The 25,565-nt window shown below is 43.0% G+C and overlaps 1 protein-coding gene and 1 non-coding gene across 2 annotated transcripts in view; both read left to right on the forward strand.

Moving 5' to 3' along the window:
* CSN4 (COP9 signalosome subunit 4) overlaps positions 1–25,565 on the forward strand; it is a 49,652-nt gene that overhangs the window by 3,178 nt on the left and 20,909 nt on the right. Inside the window, exons 5-8 of the mRNA XM_050194863.2 lie at positions 6,936–7,039; positions 15,605–15,758; positions 17,850–18,000; positions 24,187–24,271. Of these exons, the coding sequence (XP_050050820.1) occupies positions 6,936–7,039; positions 15,605–15,758; positions 17,850–18,000; positions 24,187–24,271 (494 nt within the window). The remainder of the gene's footprint in view (positions 1–6,935; positions 7,040–15,604; positions 15,759–17,849; positions 18,001–24,186; positions 24,272–25,565) is intronic.
* On the forward strand, positions 2,623–2,695 carry TRNAL-CAA (transfer RNA leucine (anticodon CAA)). The gene has a single exon. It is a non-coding gene; the product is annotated as a tRNA-Leu (tRNA).

Genomic DNA, 25,565 nt, shown 5'->3' on the forward strand with positions numbered 1-25,565 from the left:
CAGTTATTTTTGTTCTTCAGTGCATGAATTGATGCTTTGTTAAAAAAAAAAAAAGTGGAACAATAATACCTTTTTACCGCAAGTTTGACAATGCATATCTAAAAACTGGTGCCATCCTCGGTATTTATTCCAAGTGAATATGCCTTGCCAACTCACCGGCGACAATTTATATATCGTGGATTAGTTATAAGGGATTAGTTAAAAAACTTAATTAATAGAATTTTGTTAACTAGGCAGCTACACATTTTGGTTTCTCATAAAAATAATGTCTGCCTCTGAGAAATCCTGCTCAAAAAAAAAAATTATGGGGTTTTACGTGCCAAAACCACTTCCTGATTATGAGGCACGCCGTAGTGGGGGACTCCGGAAATTTGGACCATCTGGGGTTCTTTAACGTGCACCTAAATCTAAGTACATGGGTGTTTTTGCATTTCACCCCCATCGAAATGCGGCTGCCGTGGCCGAGGTTCGATCCCGCGATTTCGTGCTCAGCAGCCAAACACCATAGCCACTGAGCGACCGCGTGGGTGCAGATTTCACAAGGTCCATTTCACAAGGTCCTCATCTTCCGAGTTCGTGTCAATGTTGACACATCTTGTTGCCAGAAAGACAAAGCTGTGAGCTTTTACCTCAGCAGTGCCAACCACATGAGCCTACATGTAGGGCTTTTCTTTCATCATTTTCAAGCTCAGCAGGGACACATGACAATTTTTCACCTAGGCTTTCATTTTGTATTTAGTGCCAAGCAAAATGACTCCCTCAGAATTCTCTCTGTTCACCTGACTTCTTTTCAACGACCTTTTTGACAACAGCATATATAGTGGAACCAGTTGCCGTTTTATGTGAGCTAGCCTAAAATATTCCAACCATAAATATTTAAGCACTTTTGTCAGAAGCCTTCGTACTGCGCAATATAAAAGACCTTACCCACTCAGATAGTTCAGTCTTATATGGGTATGTACTATATTCATGGAATGAAACGCAGCAGGGAAATTTTCTAGTAGCACCCCCAATAAGTACAGTTACCTGAGAGCGCAATGTCACGCCGGTATGCATCTAGTTGCTAAAGGTGGCATAAACTCTGGTCTAACCATAGCAGCGAAAACTACCCCAATACAACAACAACTGAAAATGGGGGGGGGGGGGGTAAAGTGCATATTGGTTAGGCCTAAACTGACATGGTTCATTCCGTGAAAATAGTGCACATACCTATATCTTAGCATTGAAAAAACCATGTAGGGGAAACTAAACACATATAAATCCACTTTGTATTAGCATTCAGATAGACGCAGCTATGGAAACTACTGTACTAGGCATCAAGCAAGCTAATGAGGTCTGAAATTTGTGCTTGGCTCTGCCTTATAGGGCTTCACAAGCAGTGTATCGCACCTGTAGTCACTTCATGCGCACTAATGGCAGTTCTTCGTACTGTATGACACTGTCCACCAATATGTGGAGTGCCACTTAGTGTGCCTACACAAATCCTAGTCAGTACGAGCAAGGTTCGTTGAGGAGAATTTCAATCTTTTATTTGATATGAGATAAAATTTACTCTAAGGACACCATACTCGAAACCAGTATTGAATCATATTGAATATGTGATGGTAATTGCTTATATGCAGTTAATGCAGTTTTATAGAGTTAATAGCAACAATGTTTCTAACGTGGCTGATGTAATTTATTGTTTATGTGGTATCATTGAAACTAGATTGCTCTGTATGCTGTGGTAAAACTCCAAAAGTTTTCTCTATCAGTTCAGGCCCTCGCTCGAGCATACCTATGGTCGTTGTGTGCCTTCTTTCATTAATTCTTGTCACACTTATGTTGCCCTATTGTAGGTGTCTGTGAATATAGTAACTCTTAGACTGAATTTAATATGAATCAGTGTCAAAGTTAAAGTCACCTACCGAATACTTCTTGTATATTTTTCATATACTGAGCAGCTGTTTTCACCATAACTATAAAATGATTTTCACATCCTAGTATATTTACAATGTTAGCAACTTTCTGTCATTACATTGCAAGTTAAAAAGTGTTGCTTATGAAAAACGCAAATGGAGCATTAGCAGCGAGTAAGCAGCTTATTCACATACTTTGGACTTGTTGGTTAGTGCTCATAATAGCAGTTTTGCCAGAAAAGTCTCGCTCCCTGAGTGACGTAGCGTGCTCAATTGTTAGAGCATCCCACATGAAATGCGAAGGTTGTGGGATCGTTCCCCACCTGCGGCAAGTTGTTTTTTCATCCACTTTCATTTCCATTAATTTATCGTTTCTTTATTTCACTTATTAAGCACAAGTAATTTCCCCTATGTTGTTCTTGGTGTCAGTGTTTGTTGGCTTCTTATGGTATGACTAATAAAAATCGGGCCCCTTGGTTAACCCCCTTTTTTCTCATTTATTATATAACGAGGATCTCGAATCTGGCAACATTGATGCCTTCAGGTAGCATGTGTGGGTTTATTGACCGGTTGCCTTCCCCCAAAAAGGTCACATTCTCGTGATGCCTGCAGCAGAAAGGATGTCTCACATCCCCCGCCAAGGTCTATGAGTGGTGGCGCTGGCTGACACTCCCAGGGTTCTACTAGGAAACATAGATACCCAAGAAAGTGGATGGGGAAACACGCCGCGGTAGCTCAATTGGTAGAGCATCGCACGCAAAATGCGAAGGTTGTGGGATCATTCCCCACCTATGGCAAGTTGTTTTTCATCTGCTTTTGTTTCCATTAATATATCGTTTCTTCATTTCACTTATTAAGCACAAGTAATTTCCCCTATGTTGTCCTTGGTGTCAGTGTTTGTTGGCTTCTTCGATATTGTTGCGTCGCATTATGAGATCGTTCCGCTGGACTTGCTCCGCTGAAGCCTTGCTTTGCCGCGAGTTCACCTCCCTCATAGTTAGTACTGAGACAGCGCCTTCACAGGCGGGGGTTATGTTACGGGGCAACCAAGAGTGGTTGGGGCCAGTCAGATGACAGTTTGACGTGTAGAGGTGGAATCTGTCTTGACAGCCATCTTGTTTATGCATTGTTGTCTCTCTTGTAAATATTGTAAATATATCTTTATAGGTGACTTCTGCAACGTAACAATATCATGGTTTTGGCATGTAAACCCCATAATAAAATTTTTTAATATAGGAGTATATTTGGAACTGTATATAAAATTTTGTTTAAGAGGTGATCGGCAATACTGTATCACCTTTATTTCTTTTTTTAAATAAGAGCTGCTGGTGCTGACTTGCATTTGTTGAATACAGAAATTTTAAGAAATGACCCGGCAGGACGCGGTGACTATATTAGTCATAGTATTATGTTGCCTCCTCTGTGGAACAATAAAGAAAGTGTTTTCTTACCTGCAATTCGTGACCAGCTTGAAGTGTTACAAGATTGTGTGGAATTCTGTCAGTGAAATTTTTTCTGTTGCACAGGTGGCAGCACTCGACCAACATGCACAGCATATGTTAATAAAAAGTTATACATATACATATACAAATTATCAGTATATACAAATAAAAGGCCATGTGTTATAATTATGGAGTTTTCTTTTTTTTATATAACCCTAATTTTTTGCAGGCAGCAGAATGATGCTATTCAAAATGGAATCATCAGGACTTAAATGAGACATAAAGTTGTCTCCAAAGCGCCATCATGCCCTTTACATTGAAACGTGTTGGGAAGCTGATGTGGGAATTTCTAAGTAGCATCACCTAGGTCATTTGCTTTTACATTTACTGGTACACAGAACGTTCATTTTTAGTAAAAGTAACTTTTTATAATCGACCTGTAACTCATATTAATGTTTCTCTTTAGTGTTCCATAAGCGAGTCTTGCATTCTCATGGGTACTGAGCCATCACCAAGTCCCCTAATATACATTGAATTAAAACTACGAACATACGCAATCTCTATCGCCAAGTTTCATTAACCTTTTGGCTGCCAGGACTTCTTTTCCAATTGCTCTTCAGCCTCTGCTGGTTTTTCTTGCATGTGGATTCAGTGGATGTTTCATGCTATTTAGAGGCTGGTTTTTCTCATCACTGTCTTCAATTCAGAATTCGAGTTCATAAATTCCTTTCATGCTATGGATACGGAGAAGTGCAAGACACGGGCGCCAGAAGAATATGAAGGATAACTAAAGTATCTACTATCAACAGAACGATCGCGCGGTGGTGGAAAAGTGGGACCGTCGTGCGACTTTGCAGTTGATAGTCATTGTTTGTGTTGTCCTTCTCATTTTTCCATCCAAACTATGCATGCCTAGATATCAGCAGTATCGTGAATCCAGACTAATTTGCTCAGCTTTTTATCGTTCATAAATTCCTTCTTCTGTCAATGTACGGACAGAACTGGCACACTGGCTCGTCATGGCTTCTCACCACTTGTCCTTTTATTTTATTTTCTTTCCTTTTTTGGGGGGAGGACATTTTATGCTAAATTGAAGTTGGTTCTCCATTGTCATTTTCTTCAAAATCAGAATTCATTAACATAAATACTTTTCATCTGTCAGCATGCGACCAGACCTGCCACAGTCACTTGCCATGGCTGCCCGCCAAAATAGAGCACCGAGATATATGCTCGACCACCTGTCCAAAATTAAACTTTAAATTAATTTTAATTTAAAATTAATTTTGACAGTTTTGTGTATTCAGGTAGATGACATAATGGATGCACTATGTTCTTTTTTGCACAAGTTGCTTCAGGAGAGGCAGGGAGTACGCTAAAAACACAAAATGACTAGTTGTTCGAAGCAGGGGTTCTGCAAGAGTGGGTGCCCAAGTTACTTAGGGAGTGGCAGTGAAAGGGGCTTAAAGGACTCTTTTTAGGCATGCAGATCATAAAAAAATTGGCATTATTATAAGTTCTGCTAGGCGCTTTATGCAGAATTAGTGTGAATGAGAATTGTGTAGTTTTTCTGCCTATTTTAATGCACACTCCCAATCCATGCCCTCAAATGGACAGTTTCTACTGGCTTCTGTGTTATTGCCAGTTGTGACATCAACATGGAAGCAGGAGCATAGGTGCCAACATCATGCGAAGCTGTCTTTGAACAAAAATGTGGAGGACTGTTATTGCCGTGAACCTCTGTGTTCAACTAATCTGCTAGCATAAAAGTTTTGCCAGCAATGTAACCTTTATAAAGCGATCTTATCAGTTAAATTTTTTTCCCACAAAAACGAATTGTGCAATGCAAGAATGATTTACATTTGCTGTTGTTGAACACTTACCAAGATGTCATCACTAGAAACAGTTCTCTTGGGCTGCCAAATCTAGTTTCAGTTTCGATGAACTGCTTTTTGCTCATCTAAAGTTACGTCTCTGTTCTTATGCAAAGTGTTTAACAATCTTACGCACAACAGCAGATACTGAGAAACTTAAAGGAATCACTTCCCTCACATGATCGGGATTCTCCTTCAAAGGGGTTTTCTATGCTAGTTGCACCACTTTAGAGCCATTATTGTGTAACAACCCCCCTTTCACTCAGTTCTATTTATCATCCACCACTCATGACCAGCTGATCCTAGTGATAACATAGGCGGCACGCTGCTGGGAACACTGATGAAGCGCAAAAAGAAAAATAATTGAAATAGAAATTTTACGCTCTCCTGACCCAGTATATTCCATTTACAGAAACCAGATTTCATCATGCTGCTTGCTGTCTGAAGTGACTGAGAGAGAGATCAGCTGAGCAGGGCAGGCTTTTAGTCTATTCTTTTTACTTGACTAAAAACTTTTACTCTTGCCGTTAAATAAGATTATTGAGTTATATAGTCAAATTACCATGTAAATGTAGATCTTCATGAAATAAAAAAGAATGATTGAATACAGGGAAAAGTATTTAAAAAATTGGCCCGTGAAGTTTGCACAGAAACTTGATCAGTCTGAAAAATAAGTGAAAGCCTATATCGATGCCATGGCTAAAAGTTGGCCAGAGATTTCAGTTCCGTGCTTTTTGTAGAATGTAGACTTTTAAAAAAATGTGCAGTGAAAGGTTGTGCAATATTCATGTATTTTGCAATAACATCACAGTTTACTTTTTTTTTTTCAGTTGAAAAGTATAGCGTGTGACTACACAATCTCTGCATTGTATCAGCTGTGTAATAAAATTACTTAGACTGAGCAGTGAAGCAGTTTGTTATAGGCTAGTGTTTTAAGCCTGCCATCTTAAATAAGCTGTGTGTTTTCCTCTGATCTCTTTGTGTACTCTCTTTAAGTATTACTATTGAAAAGATTAAATGTTGCATAAATAAGGGAGCCATGCATGCATAGCTCTTCCAGCTCAACCACCAACTTATTTCTGCTCGCATTCCATGCCATGGTGTATTTTATTTAATGCTGCACTTGGATACAGTACTATTCTGTTTCATACTGAATAAATAGCAACTGTATGTCATCTGTGGCAATGCAGAACTGAATCAGTCATCTCGGTGAAAGGAACAGTGGTGTCATCAGTCACTGGTATGATGAAATATGCTGCACTCCTTGTTTTGTAGTAACAGTTTCTGTTGGTGCAGTAGTTCCACTGCTGTGAAAATGTATGCTTTTCATCTATCATTGATGCAGCTGATATACTTCTGATCTATCCTGGACAAAACAGGCAAGTACTGCATCCAAGCATGGTATTAAACGCAGAAAATTTTGAACTGTGAGCTCCGCGGGAAATAGCATGAACGAGCCAGTAGTTCAGCATGAAAAGCCATGCATACCTGACTCTTATATATGTAACGATGGGTACTAGTGAATATAGAATATGAGTGGCTATGTATAAGTATGCTTTACCTAAACTAAGAGCCACTTGTAAAGTAGTGTGTTAGACTGCATGTTTGCAATACAGGCGTGGGATTGCTGCACTTGGTTTTATCACAGTGGTCATTTATGTTTTGCTAGGCAAACTAACCCTTAAAAATTTTTTTGAGTCACCTCAAGCTACTTTTTTGTGCAGGTGGCAAGCATTCGACAACACCTTGCTGAAATCTATGTACAAGAACAAAGCTGGAGAGAAGCAGCCAGTGTGCTCGTTGGAATTCCACTGGAAACTGGACAGAAGTGAGTGTGGTGGCATGGCCACTCAATCAAAATGTGCATTTTGGTCGAGCGACCACGGCAGTAATTCTGAAGTATATTTCATTCGCTTTAGTGAGCTGGCTTGTTCCGAGGTATTTTCGTCTTCTGGTAATAATTCTTGTTCAGCTGTTCTAGTTTTGAATCGAGCATACTTTAAACTCATATTTTGAAATTGTTTAATGGCTAACCCTTACAACCTTGCATACTCTCATTGTGCAGCACGATATCCAAAACTTTTCCTGTTACAATTATCACAGATTTCAGTTGTACTTTTTCATTTTGCAGTAGTGCTGCAACAAATACAGAAATGCTTTTTTTTAAAGGAGAATTGTGGAACTGTAGCAGTAAGTCTCCATGCTTACTGCTTCAAGCCATTTCTTTCTTTGCAGTTAAAATTGAAGATGTGTGTGCATATTTAATAAACTGCAAATCTAGTACTCCAGGCAGCATGACAAAGCTTTAAGATTTGCACATAGCTTTCAGCACTGTTGAAGAATATTGGCACAAACAAAAATGCTTGCTCAGTGCACCACTAAAGCTTTGATTGTACCTGAATAACTTATGTATTCCCCCCCCCCTCCTTTTTGTACAATTTTTGCAAGGACCCTGTGGAGGTCTGCAGAGTTTAGAGAATGTGATGGAAGGCTATGATGGGGGGGGGGGGGGGGGGGGCACGCCTTCAACATTAAGTGCTATTCCTGTCAACTTCATTTGCCTCAATTATGCGTAGCATTGTATGGTGAGTTGGTCAAAAAATTATGTGAAGCTAGAAAACCCCTTTCCCAATACAGGGCAAGAATGCACCGTTTAAGCCCATTGGTGCACAGTTGATAGCTGCCATCCAGAGTGCAGTGACAAATGACCCATTGTCCGTGATAACAATAGGCGCATCGGTGCACAACATTCTACGAGCCCGTCCACAATCACCATTCCCCATATGCCATACGTAGAAAGGTGTTAAACCTAGGCCAGAAATGTCTAAGCCTATACTAAATAGGAGATAGCAAGCAGTAGGGGATGCCCTGGTAAGCACCTGACCAGTGGGGATGGAAAGTGACTAAAGGTGACCGCATGAAGAGGATGCACCACTCGTGCATTAATTACGCAGGCACGCACAGCTGTACTCCCTCCGCTGCCTATGACGGCATTAAAACGCCGGTTATGGTGCGCCAGGCATTGCGCTAACAAATTAAGTGGAACCTCATTGAATGGGGAATTGTAGAAAGATATGTGCAGCATTATATGGCGGTCAGCGTGGTGCGGAGTGTACATGTTTCCCAATATAAATATGTGCATCTCTTTGCTCGTACCCCTCATGCATATATACATAAATAATGCATACATTAGCATAATCCCCCCACACACCATTACCACGCACAACACATATTCCGTGCCACGCCGACTTCCATATAATGGTATGCATATCTTGGACAGTTCCTCTTCAGGGAGGTTCCTCTTAACTTTTTAATGTGTGCTTCTTTCTTCAATGTCAGATTAGCTTCAAAGAGTTATGTTGTAATAATGATTGTTTAATTTTAAATGTCTTGTGTCAGGCCACCTTTCCTACTAAATGAAATGGTCTACTTGCCATTTGCAGTAAGGATGTACAGAGGCGCCAGGGTGTCTACCCACCGGAAAACCGGGAATTCTCTGGGATGTTGAGTAGTCTGGAAAAACTCGGCGAACACTCGGGGGATTTGTGCCTCTATCAGGGAAAATTAGCGGTAATTTTGTTGAAAGGGTCGAAAGTCGCGGTAATGCTGGCTTGAGTAATAGACAGGAATCGTAATGAATCGTCTTTGACGCCCTGTCGTTGGCTGAAGGAGTTTCCACTGTACAGTCAACGACCGACTTACCGGATTCCCGATAATTTGGACGGCTTCGCGGCACCACCAGGTACCCCACCATATAGTCCATGTATCGGAACGTCTGAAATTTCGGATGCAAGAACCCTTCGCCATCCGATTTTCCGGACTTTTTGCCGTGACCGCAGGTCCGAAACGGCATTAATCAAAGCCACCACCGCTGGCGTTTTGATTACCTCGCCGCCTCTAACCGGCGCTCTCGCACGCAGTTCCGCTGGCAGCCGTAGCCACCACTGCGCCAACGCTAGACCTAGCTGCTTCGACGTTAGCTATTAAGCTTCTTGCCGTTGGGTGCCATGTTTTTCATTGAAAGAATTCGCTACTGTCAGCAATGGCACAGACTGCGCTGTTGTGGTCCTCGCAATTGGCTTCGAAGCTCGGAAAACCTGATGCGTTAAATAACACCGGTTCCTGAAAGTCAGCTTCGCCTCATTACAGGAATGTTACGTGGTGAAGCATACGCAAACGTATTGCGGTGAATCATTACAAGCGTCGGAAGGGGCAATTGTCACGGGTCACAATATGTATTCCTCACTTATACACGTGTGCATCCCGGATCTCCTGTTACAGTATGAGCACCGATATGCCTAATACGTGTACCTACAGGCCTTCAGAGCGTTTTCGAATGTGCCTGTGGCGGTTTCAGCTCTTAAGGGCAGTAAATGACATGAATTTATTTTTTGCAACTGGCCGATTTTTCGGACGTTTTCGCGGCCCCTAGGGAGTATGTAAAATCGGACGTGGACTGTGCAACTGACCAAGAAGATGCTTCAAATGGTCCGTGGGGCGAAGGAGTGGCGGAAGGAGGACAAGAACAGAAAGAACCTATGCATTGAGGAATGAACGGGAAAGGAAGCGTGTTGCCGCCATTTTGAAGGAGCTTGAGCTCAAAAAAGAAAGTGTTGGCTGATGCCGGGATGCAGGTGCCCATCACCCACACCAAAATAAACTCTTTAAAGCAGTGAAACACAACACTGAGGCGTCGTGCGCGGGCTGAGTGTATGTCAGGACAGATGAGGTTGACTTACAAGCTCTTGAGAGAGAATCTTAATTGTGACAAAGTTCGGGCCTTATACCACTGAGCTAGCTATCAGTTGATAGAAATAGCTCATACATGTATTCGAAAATATTTGCTTCTGTATGCATCTCCTTTTTATTTTTATTTGAAGATGTCTGACTGGATTTGCAATTTTTTTGAAGACATCTTATTTGCTGTGCATTTTACTAACACCTCCTTTCTATTCTCTTTTTGAATAACATAAACACTACTCCTTAGTATTCAAACTGGATTAAGTCGTTCTTTTTTTTTTTTTTTTGTATGCTTACTAGAGAGTGACAGCATCAGGTGACATGTTTTCAGCCCGTCTTGACATAAAACATGGTTCGGTGTCACTCAGGGAATTTTCCAAAGGCACTCAGGGTTTGCACAAAGCATTGTCATCATCATCATCAGCCTATTTTATGTCCACTGCAGGATGAAGGCTTCTCCCTGCGATCTCCAATTAATCCTGTTCTGCACCAACAGATTCCAACTTGCGCCTGCGAATTTCCTAATTTCATCACCCCACCTAGTCTTCTGCCGTCCTCGACTGCGCTTCCCTTCTTTCAGCACCCATTCTGTAACCTAATGGTCCACTAGTTATCTAACGTGTTCATTACATGACCTGCCCTGCTCCATTTCTTTCTCTTAATATCAATTAAAATATCAGCTATCCCCATTTGCTCTCTGATCCACACCACTCTCTTCCCGTCTCTTAATGTTACGCCTAACATTCTTTGTTCCATCGCTCTTTGTGCGGTCCTTTACTTGTTCTCGAGCTTCTTTGTCAGTCTCCAAGTTTCTGCCCCATATGTTAGCACCGGTAGAGTGCACTGATTGTACACCGTTCTTTTAATGTGACAGCGTTAAGGAGTCAGTGTCGCAGAAAATCCGGCGGTGGCATCAGCGTCCTGTGCCAGCGTTGGACGTCACTTCGTCAAAAAGAATTTCGAACCAAATTCTAAACCACACATACCCAGCCATTTCTCTACCACCAAAGTTGCTTATACCATGTCTTTCATTCTTTACAAAGTTATTCCTTGGAATTTTGAGAATGGCAGCCCACAAACAAATGTAATGGAAAAAACACGGACAGCCCATGTCGTTTGTGTTAGCTCTTCTCAAACGGAAATATTAAAAGTGTGAAACAATAATAAGAGATCAACCACGCAAGAGGCCGCGTTTCTAGCAGAAAGCTCGTCTTCGGGCATAGTGTTCGCAGCCAGTGTTTCCCGGTAAACGTAAACATAAGCTGCAGTTGCAGGGAAGCATGAAAAGCAGTAAGGGGTCTTGAACACTATCGCGTTCCACTCTTAAAGGTGAAGTTTAAGTGTCCTCCAAATTTTTAATGAAAATGGTAAGCTTCCAGTCAGGATCTGATAATGTCTGCCATATGCACTCCAACCCATTTTTATTTTTCTGTAAATTTCCTTCTCATGATCGGGGTCCCCTGTGAGTAATTGACCTAGGTAACATAGTAGACGCACAATGGCACAACACGAACGAAAACCTAGGGAGCGACCATTACAATATAGAGACCACTATACCCAGCAGTACGCTCAAGAAGGAAAGAAGAAGGGTGACACGAGTGGTAGACTGGGATAAATTCAGAGCAAGGAGACAGGGTAACGCAGATGGCAAGAAGATTGAAAACCTAAATGAATGGATTCACAAACTATTGAAAGACGCAGAGCACACCACTAAGACGATAGAGATAGCAGCCGAAAACAAAGCCGCTGATAGCAGATTATTACACATGTGGCAGGCACATAATAGCTTACAAAAAAGGTGGATGAAGCAAAAACACAACAGAAAACTTAGAATTAGAATAGCCAAACTAGAAAGAGAAATCGAAAGTCATTCTCAAAACTTAGTCAAACAACAATGGGGACAAACATGTGATCAAATGAGCGGAAAATTGGGGCTCACAGACACATGGCATCTTCTGAGACATCTTTTAGACCCAGAAAACAGCAGAGCCGCTCACCAGAAGGATGTAGCACGCATAATTCATGCAAGCCCACTTAATGACGATGAAATGATAACGGAATTACAAAACCGATACCTATGCACAACGAAAAACCTGACGCTTTCCAACTACAGCGGCAACCCCAACCCTGAACTTGACGAAAACATAACAGTAGCAGAGGTAAAGGCGGCCATGCAGAAACTTAGAACATCCTCCGCTCCAGGAGCAGATGGGGTGACGAACAAAATACTGCAAAATACTAAGAAATCTAGACAAGGACTCTATTCAAGGGATCACGGAGTACTTTAACAAGTGCTGGAAGTATGGGTGGCTGCCAGAGACGTGGAAACACGCCAATGTAACTCTCATACCCAAGCCAGGCAAGGAACTCGAACTAAGCAACCTCAGACCCATATCCCTAACATCATGCTTAGGGAAGCTATTGGAGCACGTGGCGTTATCTAGATTACAAGACCACATGGACAAGCACAATCTCTTTCCGCACACGATGATAGGCTTCCGGCCCAACCTGTCTACGCAAGATATAATGCTCAGGCTTTCGGAAGAGGTAATAAACACACCGAATAACACCAACACTAAAGCAATAATGGCACTGGACCTCACCAAAGCCTTTGGTAATGTCACCCACAATGCCATCATGAATGCCCTCTCCGACTTAAACGTGGGGGAGAGAATATACTCATACATCAAGGCTTTTCTAACCGACAGAACGGCTCAAATAACATTCGGAAGCGTCAAGTCGGATACACTACAATTAGGAAGCAAAGGCACACCGCAGGGGTCAGTGCTGTCACCCTTTCTGTTCAACATAACCCTCATACCCATGGCCAAGCTTCTTGCCGGCATACCAAACTTATCCTCGGCACTCTACGCAGACGACATCACCCTCTGGACAGTCAGGGGAAGCGAAGGTGATATTGAGAGCACGCTACAGACGGGAGCGAATATAGTGACCGGATGCGCCAGGAGAGTCGGGCTAACGTGCTCGCCACAAAAATCCGAACTCCTAGTTATCAGACACAGACCTAAGAAAAACGATCCCCCGGCACAATTGGATGTTAGGGTTGATGGTACAAAAGTTCCAGAAGTACAAACCTTGAGAATCCTGGGAATGCACATTCAAAGCAACGGGAAAAACACAACTACACTAAACAAACTAGTTGCATGCGTTGGACAAACCAACAGGCTCATAAGACGAATAGCTAACAAACACCAGGGAATGAAAGAAACAGATTTGAGGAGGCTAGTGCAGGCTTTCGTGCTCAGCCGTATAGTATATTCTCTCCCCTATCTCAAACTTCAGGCAGCGGAAAAGAACAAGGTTGAATGCCTCATAAGACAATCGTACAAGGCAGCCCTTCATCTCCCTAAGTATACATCAACAGAAAGGCTGCTAATGTTAGGCATACACAACACGCTTCCCGAGCTAGTCGAGGCGCACAGAATCGCACAGTACGACAGGCTAACAAAAACACCCACGGGAAGACACATTCTAAGGACCTTGGATATCAGGCAAGAATGCATAGGGACGGATGCCATGCAAATGCCTAGAGACGTACACAAGTATCTGAGAATAGATCCAATCCCGAAAAACATGCATCCCGAACACCACGAAGAAAGGAGGAAGGCGAGAGCCAAAGCCCTCCACAGGCAATATTCAAACCATAAGGAGGCAGTCTGTACGGACGTTGCAGAGCTCTGTGATCACGATGCCTTTTCGATAGGCGTCATGGGCATGGACCTAAAACCAATCTCAGCCACCTCTGTGCGGAGCAAAAAGGCACACGAGGCGGAGGAAGCGGCCATCGCCCTAGCCATTATAAGCACTAAAGCAAACACGATTTTTAGCGACTCGAAGGCAGCCGTTCGAAACTTTGCAAAAGGGAGGGTCCACAAACCCGCCAAACAAATCCTAAAACCGCAAAATTTCAACGCCAGACCCATTAGAATCATATGGGTTCCGGCCCACGCGTCGCATCCTGGGAACGAGGCGGCCCACAACTTAGCCCGAGGTTTCGTCAACCGGGCAGTGGGCGAGCCGGTCCTGAGGTCGGTCAGAGAGACCTTGACCACGTACAACGAGATCACATTATATTACAGAAACAACAGAACGACGCTCCCGCCGCCGGACAAAAGCCTTAATAAACATCAACAAGTGGCCTGGCGGAAGCTACAAACTAACACCTTCCCCAACCCCTATATATACTCCAAGGCCTACCCAGGAGTCTACACCCCCGAATGTAAGCTATGCGGGATCACAAAGGCAGATTTAAAACACATTTTATTCGATTGCGACAATCTAAAACCGAAAAGAGAATGGCATCTCTTTAACGAGCAAGAGTGGGAGGATGCGGTGTCCAGCTCGGACCCAGCGGTTCAACTGCAGGCCGTCAGCTGGGCTCTGGAGGTCGCCGACAGACAGGGCCTCACAACCATAACAGGTGGCACTAGAGGAACTGATCGGACGGCCACCTCACGCACCCTGGAAGCCCACTAAAGTTAACCAAATCTTTTCTGTTGACGAAATAAAGTTGTTACCACCACCACCTCAACCCCACTCTTACACTCTCTTTGCTAAGGACCTCAATCATTTGTTGTAACTCATCCCCAGTGTTGCTGAACAGGACAATGTCATCTGTAAACCGAAGGTAGCCGAGATATTCGCCGTTGACCCTTACTCCTAAGCTGTCCCAATTTAATAGCTTAACCCTTTGAGGGTCGATTTTTTTATTGCGGATTCCAATTCTTCTTAGGGACTTATTTCGAAAAAAAATTACCGTAATTTTTCTAGGGTGACCGTAGAGCAAGAAAAAAATGTTTTGCGCTGGTATATATGTACTCTTAACTCATGAATAACAACAATAAAAAAGGAAATCAACACGTAAGAATTAAAAATTTGATGCATTGTTATGGTTCAAGGCTTTGAAAATGCGCACACGAAACTAAATGGAGGCCCTTGCCTGCACGAATAATTTATTAAAGCTACCCAGGAAATCCCGAACTTTGGGCAGCTGACAACAATAGCCCTGATTTCTCCCTGGTTTTCCTTTTTAAATATGCCCATTCTAACCCCCTAAAATAAAAGCCAGAGATGAAGGACCGTAATTATATAGGGCCAAGGGTGTCTATCGCAACTTCCTTATGGTGGAAACACTTTTGACACACTCTGTCCATTGAAGGAGCCAGAGATACATCTGACGAGAAATTTGTGGTGACAAACTTGAGTAATGTTGTGTTTTACTCTGAAAACAATGTTGATGTTGAATAGGGCTTGCAACTCGGGTAGCCGAGATGTCAGCATCCTAGTTTTGAGTATGCACCTCCACAACCATGTGAAATGATGGAGCAAAGACTTCATCTGACAGACAAGAAAAAGTATTCAAGCCTGGTAGCAGCAAAAATGCACCACATTTTTTATTTATGGCTTTTCTCACAAGTCTTAATTCTTCTCTGTGTGCTCTTACAGGGGAAAAAAAAGGAGGTGGGAGGGGGTTTTCAAAGAGGTCCGTGAATTATCCATAAGAGTGGCAAGGTTCCACAAGATGTGAAATTTTGAGAACTGTAGATGTAAACCATTGACTAGTATACCTTTTATTGCATTGATGAGGCATGTTCTCGTTATCTCTGCTTATGTCAAACTCCTTAAATGGCAGGCAATACTCTGTCGACTACAAACTTGAAACATACCTGAAAATTGCTCGCCTTTACCTGGAGGATGAGGACCCTGTTCAGGCTGAGGCATACATCAACCGAGCCTCGCTACTCCAAGCAGAAACCAAAAATGAGCAGTTGCAAATCTACTACAAGGTGAGATGCCTTGAAAATTTTTTTTTTTATGGTTTTAGAATAAATGTGGTCCTGATATACTACATTTCTTTCTTCATTAAGCTGTTGTCTTTGGTTTACAGTATGTTCTGGCCAATAGCGTTAAATAAATTTAGCAAAAACCTGCAAGGTAAATAAATTCTTATGAAAGGGAAAACTGTTACCCGGTAGCACACTGAAACCCCATATGAGTTCCTCGGAAAGCTTCACAGTCAAATATTGTCAAAGATGCCCTGAAACAGTTTATAAAACCTCAGCAAAAGGCAGAGCCTTTCTTGTAATATATTTCTGAAGGAATTTCTTTTTAGAAGTACCTAATATACACAGCAATATTAGGAGTACAGTGTTTACATTTTGCTTCCCCCTTAGTCAAGGTTACATCAATAGCGATGCCTCTCCTATGACATCTACATCACCTAGCTCCTGCATTTTCTTTTTTTGTGTGTGTGTGTGTGTGTGTTTGTGTGTTTGTGTGTGTGTGGTTGCAAATGGTAACCGCTATTGTAGATTGTTGCAAATGGCACTAGCTGCATGCAGTGTTCGGAGAAGAGCTCAACAGCTGCTAGCATATAGCATGTTTTCACACACACTCAGTTATGGGTCATGCCTGGGACCACCGAATGAAGTTTGACGAGTAACTTTTGAGGCGGATCATTTGATGAAGTTATCCAAAAAGTAGAAAAGTGTGACAAGCAACATGTATTGACCATAGTTTCCTACTAAAATTACTAGAGGGAACTCTGGCACTATCATTGTTCAGCTGCCGTGGGAAGGATGGTTAGTAATACATAGATTTGTTTGATCTTCGTGCTTGTGGCTTCAAATGCTCCTGTGTTTTTATTTACTATGCTTTATTTGCCTTTATTAGCCTAAATTTCCAAACAAACCTAATTTTCCAAAATTCCCGAGCAAAATATTGCAATGCAATATTCTGTTGAAAATGGTTAGCTTGCAAAGTCAGAGCCATTTGAAGCCAGAAGTATGAAGTTTAGGCAAATCCATGAACCATGATTACCCTACTGGCTGAACCATCACACTTCCAGCTCCCATAGACATTAGCACCAGAGTTCCCTTTAGTAATTTCTGTAGGAAACTGTGGTGTTAACAGCTCCCAACCTAACCTCTCTCCCCCCCTTCCCATCTGGAAGGGTGTCTGTGCATGCACAAGCTTGTGCATGAAGACAAGAACTGTCACCCAGTGGGTGGCATCTATGGGCTGCCGACGCCTGATGTCAGCTGGCAGCCAGCCGGCAGTTGACAAAATGGGGAGGAGTCTCTTTTCAAAGATAGGGGGAGATCTCTATATTCAGCTTGTCTCGAATCACTATAAAACCTGGCTGATGCATTAACTGCTCCATGCTCTGCCCACAGAATGTACATACTTGCCAGCTCAAGGCAAAGCTCAGGGCCCCTTAATGTGAATGTGAAGCATGTTCATTGTTTTGTGTATAGTGCAAGCTTAAAGGGGCACTAACAAAAAAAGTAAGTTGAGCCACAATAATAAATTACTGTTTTACAATACCACAAAAAGCCACTCTTTATTGGTAAAATCAGTAAAGGTGGACCGCATCGTGTTCTAAGGTAGCCAAAGACTGAACTTTGCAAAAAATTTCGATATTTATTGCACTACAACAACCCAAAATATGAAGAAAAAATAATCACACTCACTTTTTGACTCTGAGGCTTTGGCACAAAAGTCAGAAACGGAATAAACTGCAAAAGTGTGCTGAACTGGGGTAATTGAATGTCTGGTTTGTTTCCCAAAAATAGAAGTGTGGCCTTCGTTTTCTCTTCTAATAATCCTGCTTTTACTGCAAAATCTACTACCATAGAGTTTTAAGAGAATGCTTTGTCATACTAAACAGATTTAGTTTGTCTTTAGTGTTCCTTTAAGAGGCATAAAGAGCACATATCATTAATGTTATGGTGATGCTGACTTTTATTTTCCTCTTAAACTAACACTAAAATGTTGTCACATATGTTGTCGGAATCCTTTGCAGTATTAGCATTTTGCATTGTATCTTAGAACAAATGGTTTGAGTTATGCTGTATTGTTTCAATGCCTCTTGGCAGGTATGCTATGCCAGAGTATTGGACTACAGACGCAAATTCATTGAGGCAGCTCAGCGATACAATGAGCTCTCATACAAGCCAATAATTCACGAGGGTGAGCGAATGACTGCTCTCAGGAATGCTCTCATTTGTACAATCCTGGCCTCTGCTGGTAAGATTTTTCTGTATTATATCAGTCTTTTGCTTCAACTTTCACCGACACTTTGAAGAAACCTGACATTGGGAGAAAAAAAAATGGCTTGTGTCTACTGAGTCTGTAGTGTGCTTTCATTCTGCAATCAAACCGTAATGTACGTCATAAGTAGGTAATAACTGCATACAAACCAGTTTTAATATTATTTCCGTTGTGAATGTTTCGCATCCTGGCTATTGCGTTTTCTTTCTACTTTGAACATGCACGCACTATGTGTTGCTGTAGCTGAGTGGCTGTACCTGCTGTGACAGCCTCATTTCAATGTAGTAGGATATGAAAATGCTTGTGTACTCAGTTTAGTTGCATGATCAGAACCCCAGGTGCACTAGATTGAGTCCTCCACTACATTGTTTGAAGTCCACAGTGTAGCCTTGGGACCTCCAACAGCAAAGAATATTATAAAATGCATACAGGTTTACGCACTTCAGGATTGCGCTTCCTCCTGCAAAGCGCCGTGAAGAAAGAAGAAATATGTCCACTCCTTACACTGCTCAGGACTTAATTTACAAAAGTGCCTTATCTTCATTTCAGTGCACTTACCCATTGTCACTCTCAGTGTGGTGTGCATCAGGGACTGGCAGATCGCACCATCCTGGCATGAAAGAACTGCAGCTAATTTTGACTGTTGTAAATGTGGTTAAAATGCATATTGCAGTCGACTTTCGTTAATTTGACCTTGACAGGACGAACAAAATTGGTCAAATCACCCAGCAGGTTGAGAAGGCAAAAACAAAAGAAAAAAAAAACACCTAAACACATTGCTGCTTCATTTGGCAGTATTTACCAACACGCCTGATGCACCCCCAGTTTTTATGGGTTCAAAGTACAAGACTAATTTGGGAATGACATTAGAGCTCCTAAAGTAAAAACGTAGTGCGCACCTGATTTTTAACAAGAAAATTTAGAATGACCTCAATTGAGTTTCTCTTTATGAGATGGAAACTTATTTACACTTGATGTTCATAGTCGTCACTCTCGGACAGCACTTTATCGCTGTTCATGGACTGCAACATGTCATCTTCAGTGCGGTCATAGCCTCCTATATACGGTGTTTGATATTCCACATTTATTGAATGACTCTGCAAGAACAGCTAACAGAATGGTAGCCTAGGCTAGCTATTTCACAGTTAACTGAATGGTGGCCTTGACTAGCCGTTTCACTAACTCATCCTGCAACGCATGCAATCCTCCAGAATGCCAAAAAGATGCGACAGGACTTTTTTGCCACTAGCTTAGCATGTACCCTAATTTATCATTTGAATTAGCTTTTGTAATAAAAGACTGAAAACCCTGAAATGTCATCGCCATCCCACGCAAGAATATGTTGTTTTGCCACCTTGTGATGACAATGGTCATGACTTTGGCTCTGATGGTTGGCTGTTATGAATGTGGTTTGTTTTTTATCCAATAGCACTATGCAGGTAATTTTTGAACATATCTTTTGGGGAGAAAAAAGGCACACGTTAGAATTGGGTAAATACGGTAATACAGTTAAACCTCGATATAACAAAGTCAGTAAAATCTGCCATTTGCTTCTCTGTATAGAAATTTTGCTGTATCAAAATGTAACCTTTTATGCAGATAAGTACAGTCACGGATTGATTTTTCTTGCACGGAAGGAGCCATAAAATTTTCTAAATTTTTTAGCAATCGGAAAAGGCAGATTTGAATCAGGGAAGAAAAGGATCATTTTGTTGAAATTGAGAGTCGGCGATGAAAGATAAGGTTTCATGCTGTGTCCACAATATCTTCATATCGGGGGTGCAAAGCAAAACCAGCCACGCTTTCGTGTCCACTCTGCCCTCGCAGCTGATAGTGTCATCCGCAGTAGGGCGATGCTCGATTATATTGCAATGCCTTCCACTTGATTATACTATGCCACTCTTTCATGCACCGTTCTCGGCTGGCTTATCCCATTGATAACATGGGCAGAGCTACAGTGCGGAAACACGGCGCAGGGAGTTGTCCTCACTTCCTTCAAAGCTGAAGAAGAGGCGTACAACATTCAGTGCTTCCATGACCTCCGACGCCGACGGATGCACGGGCACCACCTCCTTGTTGTCATCGTCTTTGCCTCCCATCTTTTCGGAGACTGACTGCCTCCCTTCTACTTCGGCAATAATGTCTTCATTCGTTAGAGCACCACACACCAATGCACCATTGTCGACTTCGACATAATCACTAAAAGTGACATTGCGAAGTATGTTGCACATCGCTGCAGGCACGAGCTCCTCAGCCCCATTGTCGCCTCTAGTAGCGATTCAGTGGTAAGTGCGAGAGAAATGCGTTAAGCATTACATCACACCTCTTTAAGCTCACGAATACATGATTCAAACTATGTTCGCCACATTGCAAAGCGTTGTTCATGAGCTCACTCAACACGCAACACACTTCCTCCTTGTGAAGTGCAACTGACGCTGGCCTGGAGCAGACCAGTCAGTTGCACTATATATATTTACACACACACACACACACACACACACACACACACACACACACACACACACACACACACACACACACACACACACACACACACACACACACACACACACACGCACGCACGCACGCACGCACGCACACACACACACACACACACACACACACACACACTGTCACGTGACCGGCTTCCTACACTTTACATATTTGCCACTTGGACACTCCTAATGCTAACACATTAAAAAAATAATCATTAGGAAGCAGTCATTATTGCATCATACACTATATTACAGCTACATAACTCTTGCTTAGTGGTTATGTGGCAGCCTAAGGTGTTCTTTTGATATGTGGTTCTGATGCATTGCGGGTGAGTTTATTTGCCTTACAAGTAAATCGTGGACTTTTGTGTTTTCACTTGCTGCTACAAAAGGAAAGCTCATGTGTGATCAAGGAAAATCATGCGTGACAGCAGTCTGTAGACGCAAGACATAACATTGGGTTGAAAGGCGATTACTATAATTTCCTTTCGCCCTTCAGTGTGGAGTTGTTTGCCAAACGGAAAACAGTGGCCACGTCCCCACTTGCGTTCACTTTAGCTGGTTTCGCTGTTCAGCCTCACATTGCATTCGTCAAACAGACTGGATTTTATTTAAGACCTCTGTCGACACCGCCTGTCAGAGTATGACATCTCCATCTGAAATAGAGGACATCATTGCCTCTACCCTGTGGGACAAAACCAGAGAAGTCAGCATACCGAGGCACAGATCATCGGTTGACATACAGTATGAGGCCCTTCGTGCAATCCGTCGCCGCACAGAATGGCAATACAGAAGAACAAAGTCACCGTCAGATCTTTCGAGCAGTCGCCGAGCTCAACGACATGTTCTTCGACATCTGAAGAAGCTTGACAGACAGCGTTGGAGGACATTCTGTGGATCCCTAGATCCAAGACAGCCTCTATCTAAGATCTGGCGGGTCATACGAAGTCTCCAGGCAACTCCACAACAAAGACACCCATTCCGTGCGGTGGCTCTACATCAACCTCGGACCGAATTAGAGGTAGCAGAGGACTACTGTAAACTCATTGTGGACGCATCTAATGCAGTGACTTCATCCCTTGTCACTATCACGCCCCCATCACCTGATGAACGACTCGAAGTACCATTTACGATGCAAGAGCTTGACGCTGCGATTTCGGTTTCTCCACGCTCATCGGCACCAGGACCAGACGGAATCATGTACGCTGCACTCTGCCATCTTGGCACAGAATCACGACGTGTTCGTCTATCTTTTTATAATACGACGTCGTCATTACTCCAATCGTACCTAACGTTATTCGTAGGGTATATACGGTACAGCATGCCAGGCGCTCTCAAGCATAATACGACGTCGTCATTACTCCAATCGTACCAAACATTATTCGTAGGGTATATACGGTACAGCATGCCAGGCGTTCTCAAGCATTCGACTTAGCTGTTTGCGCGCGCTGGAGAGCATTCATGCTCAAGCATTGCGCACATGTTTGGGCCTCTCATGATGCACGTCAACCAGTGGAAGAATAGCGGAAGCTCGTGCTTGTCCTATTGGGGTATACTCGCTCTGCGAGCCTCTTCGAATGTACCTTCGTGTGTTGACCCAACACATACACCATTCTCCGTCATCGCTCCCTGCCATCCACCCAGGTTCCAGCTTTTCAAGGACTATATTGCGCCATCAGAGTGTTCTGCCGTCAGGATTTTCTCCCGCTTGTATTCCGAGAATACCTCCGTGGGTTCTGCCTAAACCTGTTGTTACATTGCAGATCCCTGGAATTGCTAAAAAGTCATCCGTTGCATCTATTGGCCTCAGGCAACTCACCCTGTTGCACATTTCTGCAGAGTGCGGAGATACTGTGCACGTGTATACCGATGGCTCTGTCACACCATATGCCTCCACTGCAGCCTTCGTCATTCCACATATGATCATCGCTCGGCGGTTTAAACTAGACCATAGCTCAACATCAACTGCCGCAGAACTTGTTGCTATCCGGGAGGCACTTCGATTTCTCTCTAAGGAGCCTCCTCACGCATGGACGACATTCTGCGATTGCAAGCCAGCTCTTCAAATGATTGACTGTGTCCTCAGATGGAGCCCGTATTATTCCATGGCTATAGAAATTACAGAGCGTCTCGAATACGCAACTAGAAATGGCCACAATGTCACCTTTCAATGGATACCCTCACACTGTGGCGTGATCGGGAACAAACAGGCAGATGCTGAAGCGAAAACTGCTTTAGATAATGCTTGTGAAGTATGCATTCCGTGCTCACGAACAGACACAAACACCCTACTTCGTCGTGTAATACGCAACCGCATGTTGGAACACTGGGCCCAACCAGATCGATGACACAAGCGATTACATAAATGGGACCAAGAAATGAAATTTAGTGTGCCTCACAAGTTCAAAAGAAGCCACACGAGCATGGTGCACCGGATTCACCTTGGTGTCACATTCACCAAACGATAGGTGCCAGAAACACTTGAACATATAGTTTGCGTGTGTCCCGCGTACGCGCAAGAATGACAGCAACTTGTCTCTTGCATTGCAGCGATCCATAAGAGACCGCTATCAGACGAGTTTCTTTTAGGTCCTTCGCCTAATGCAAACAGCGCAGCCCTGGTAACAAGTGCCGCTATAGCTTTTCTCCAAGCCACTGGGCTGGACGCACGGCTTTAGAGATGTCACAACTCTGTGAATTTGTATATACGCATCTCTTCCTTATACCATCGTCATTCATCAGCCCTTTCCCTCCCCGTCCCTTTTCCCCAGTGTAGAGTAGCAGGCCAGAGCAAGTTATAGCTCAGTCCGACCTCTCTGCCTTTCTGTAAATAAATTTCTCTCTTTTATTACCTGAAGTAAAACAACCTAATTATTTTAGCCTCTCACATAAATACAAGCTTTGTGTGTAATCATGAAAGGAATGTTGCATATTTTTAGTGCTACTGCAATAAAAATATTCTTGTAACTAACCAGGCGATCCTGCTAACTTGCTGTCACTCACAGTAGCCTAGCTTGTTTAATTGACCTCACTCACTGTTTACGTTTCACAGCGAATTGCAAAAAACAAGAAGCGGAGATGTATGTTTAAAATTGGTGATGTAAAGTGTGCTTTATCTTGTTACTTTAACTACATTGTAAAGGGTGCTGACTTTTTTATAACCAGTACAATATTCGCAGGAAATGCAGTAATTAGGTTGCACAAGAATTTTAGTTGAGCAGGCTAAATGCCAGTGAAACATGCATGAAACATGCACAGAAAGCCCCTACGAAGTGCCGAAATGCACATTGTTTGGCTGAGTACAAGTCTCCCATTAAATAACAGTTACTGCTTCGTTCAAGTAAAAAAGGAGACCTTTCGCACATTTCGTGTTACAGTGCGGCATTGGAGGGCAATATAATATCAGTTCACTGCAGTCAGTGCATTTCATTGCCATGAAATTGAGCCAAATCGTTCCTAGCGCAGAGACGATGCTGCCATTTGCAATCTTGCAATGAATAGTGTTTTCATTGGGATGATTCTAAGTTTGTAATGTGTTAATTTTGGCAAAGTACTGTTCACATAGGTCACACTGGGTGCAGTAGTTCATCATAAGAAATACTCGGTGATTGTAGGATCTCATTGTCTTTTGTTGCATTCTCGCAAACTGTATGAAATGCATTTTCAGGTCAGCAGAGATCACGTATGCTGGCCACACTGTTCAAAGATGAGAGATGTCAGCAGCTTCCTGCCTACAACATTCTGGAAAAGATGTAAGCATTAACATATGAGATGCACCTTTCATTCTTTGTTACAACTACCATGACTTCACGCCCAATATTGCTGCGTTTTGTAGGAGACCCTGTAATGTTTTATTGTTTAACACTGTGTATGCAAGTTCGGATGTGGGGAAAAAGAAAAAAAACACTGTTTTCACGAAAGCACATTAGAATTCTGTGTTTTGCAACTTTCTGTGATTTTCATTGTTCAGTGATATGTTTCTGCCAGTGCTATGTTGAAAGCATTGTCTGAAATACATAGCATTGTCACATGCAAGCTTGGTACCTCTTCCCTGAAGCACTGCCCATTCAGAGCAGCATTAAGGAGGGGAATACAGTATTTATAACCTGAGTATAGCAAAGTGTGTTTTTATACGATTTCAATATAACGAAATTTCGCTTCCGCCCCAAAGGAATGCCGAGACAATAAATGGACACTTCCGCGGACGCTGATGGTCAAATGATTGAATAACAAGTGTCTGCATGCAAACACCTCTCAAATTGCGCGCCAAGCGACAGGAGCAACCGCTGCAGTGGGGCTGCATCATGTTCCGTAAAAGTCAGTGCGATAAGATCCTATCCCGGCCTGCGCACCTTTGTGCTTTAGGTGCGAGTGAAAGCGTGCGTGGGTGAGACAAAGAAGCATTAACAAGAACGGCTTCATAAGTGCCGCCTTCCTGTGCAAGCAAAGGAAAAGAAGGAAAGCTCGCTCACGGTAACGCAATCAAGCGCGCGCGCGCGAGGCGTAGGGGGGTTGGGGGAGTTAGCGCTTTGTGATTTCTGGCGCGTGTCTCAGCCGTGGCTGCACATGGCTGTAAGCGCGGCCGAGTGCCTACACAGCCGCACACCCTGCTTTTAATCTGCCACGTGTGCAAGAGTGGTCTTGCCGAGACGGCTTGGCAGCATCTTGTTAGCTGTCTTCCCGTGCGTTTAGTGTTGGAGGCTGCGTAAGTTAGAGTTTCGGTGACTTGATGGAGCGAGAGGCAGACGAAGCATTTGCTCCCCGCTGCCGGCGCTTTTCATGATAGCGTCGTCCCAGTGCGGGCGACGCTATCAGCCACGGGGGCGGAGTGCATGCGAAAGCGTGGCTGGCTTCGATCACTTAATTCGTGCCGCTGATGTGAAGATATTGTTGACATGGCATGAAACTGTATCATCGTTTGCCGACTCCCAAATTCATCAAAAAAGATTGTTTTCTCATTCAAATTTGCCTTTTTTGATTGCCCGATAATTCGGAAAATTCTACGTCCCCTTTTAAGAAAAAAAATTATATCAGCGACTGTACTTA

This window comes from Dermacentor andersoni, chromosome 1 (genome assembly GCF_023375885.2).
Source record: "Dermacentor andersoni chromosome 1, qqDerAnde1_hic_scaffold, whole genome shotgun sequence".
Lineage (NCBI taxonomy): Eukaryota > Metazoa > Arthropoda > Arachnida > Ixodida > Ixodidae > Dermacentor > Dermacentor andersoni.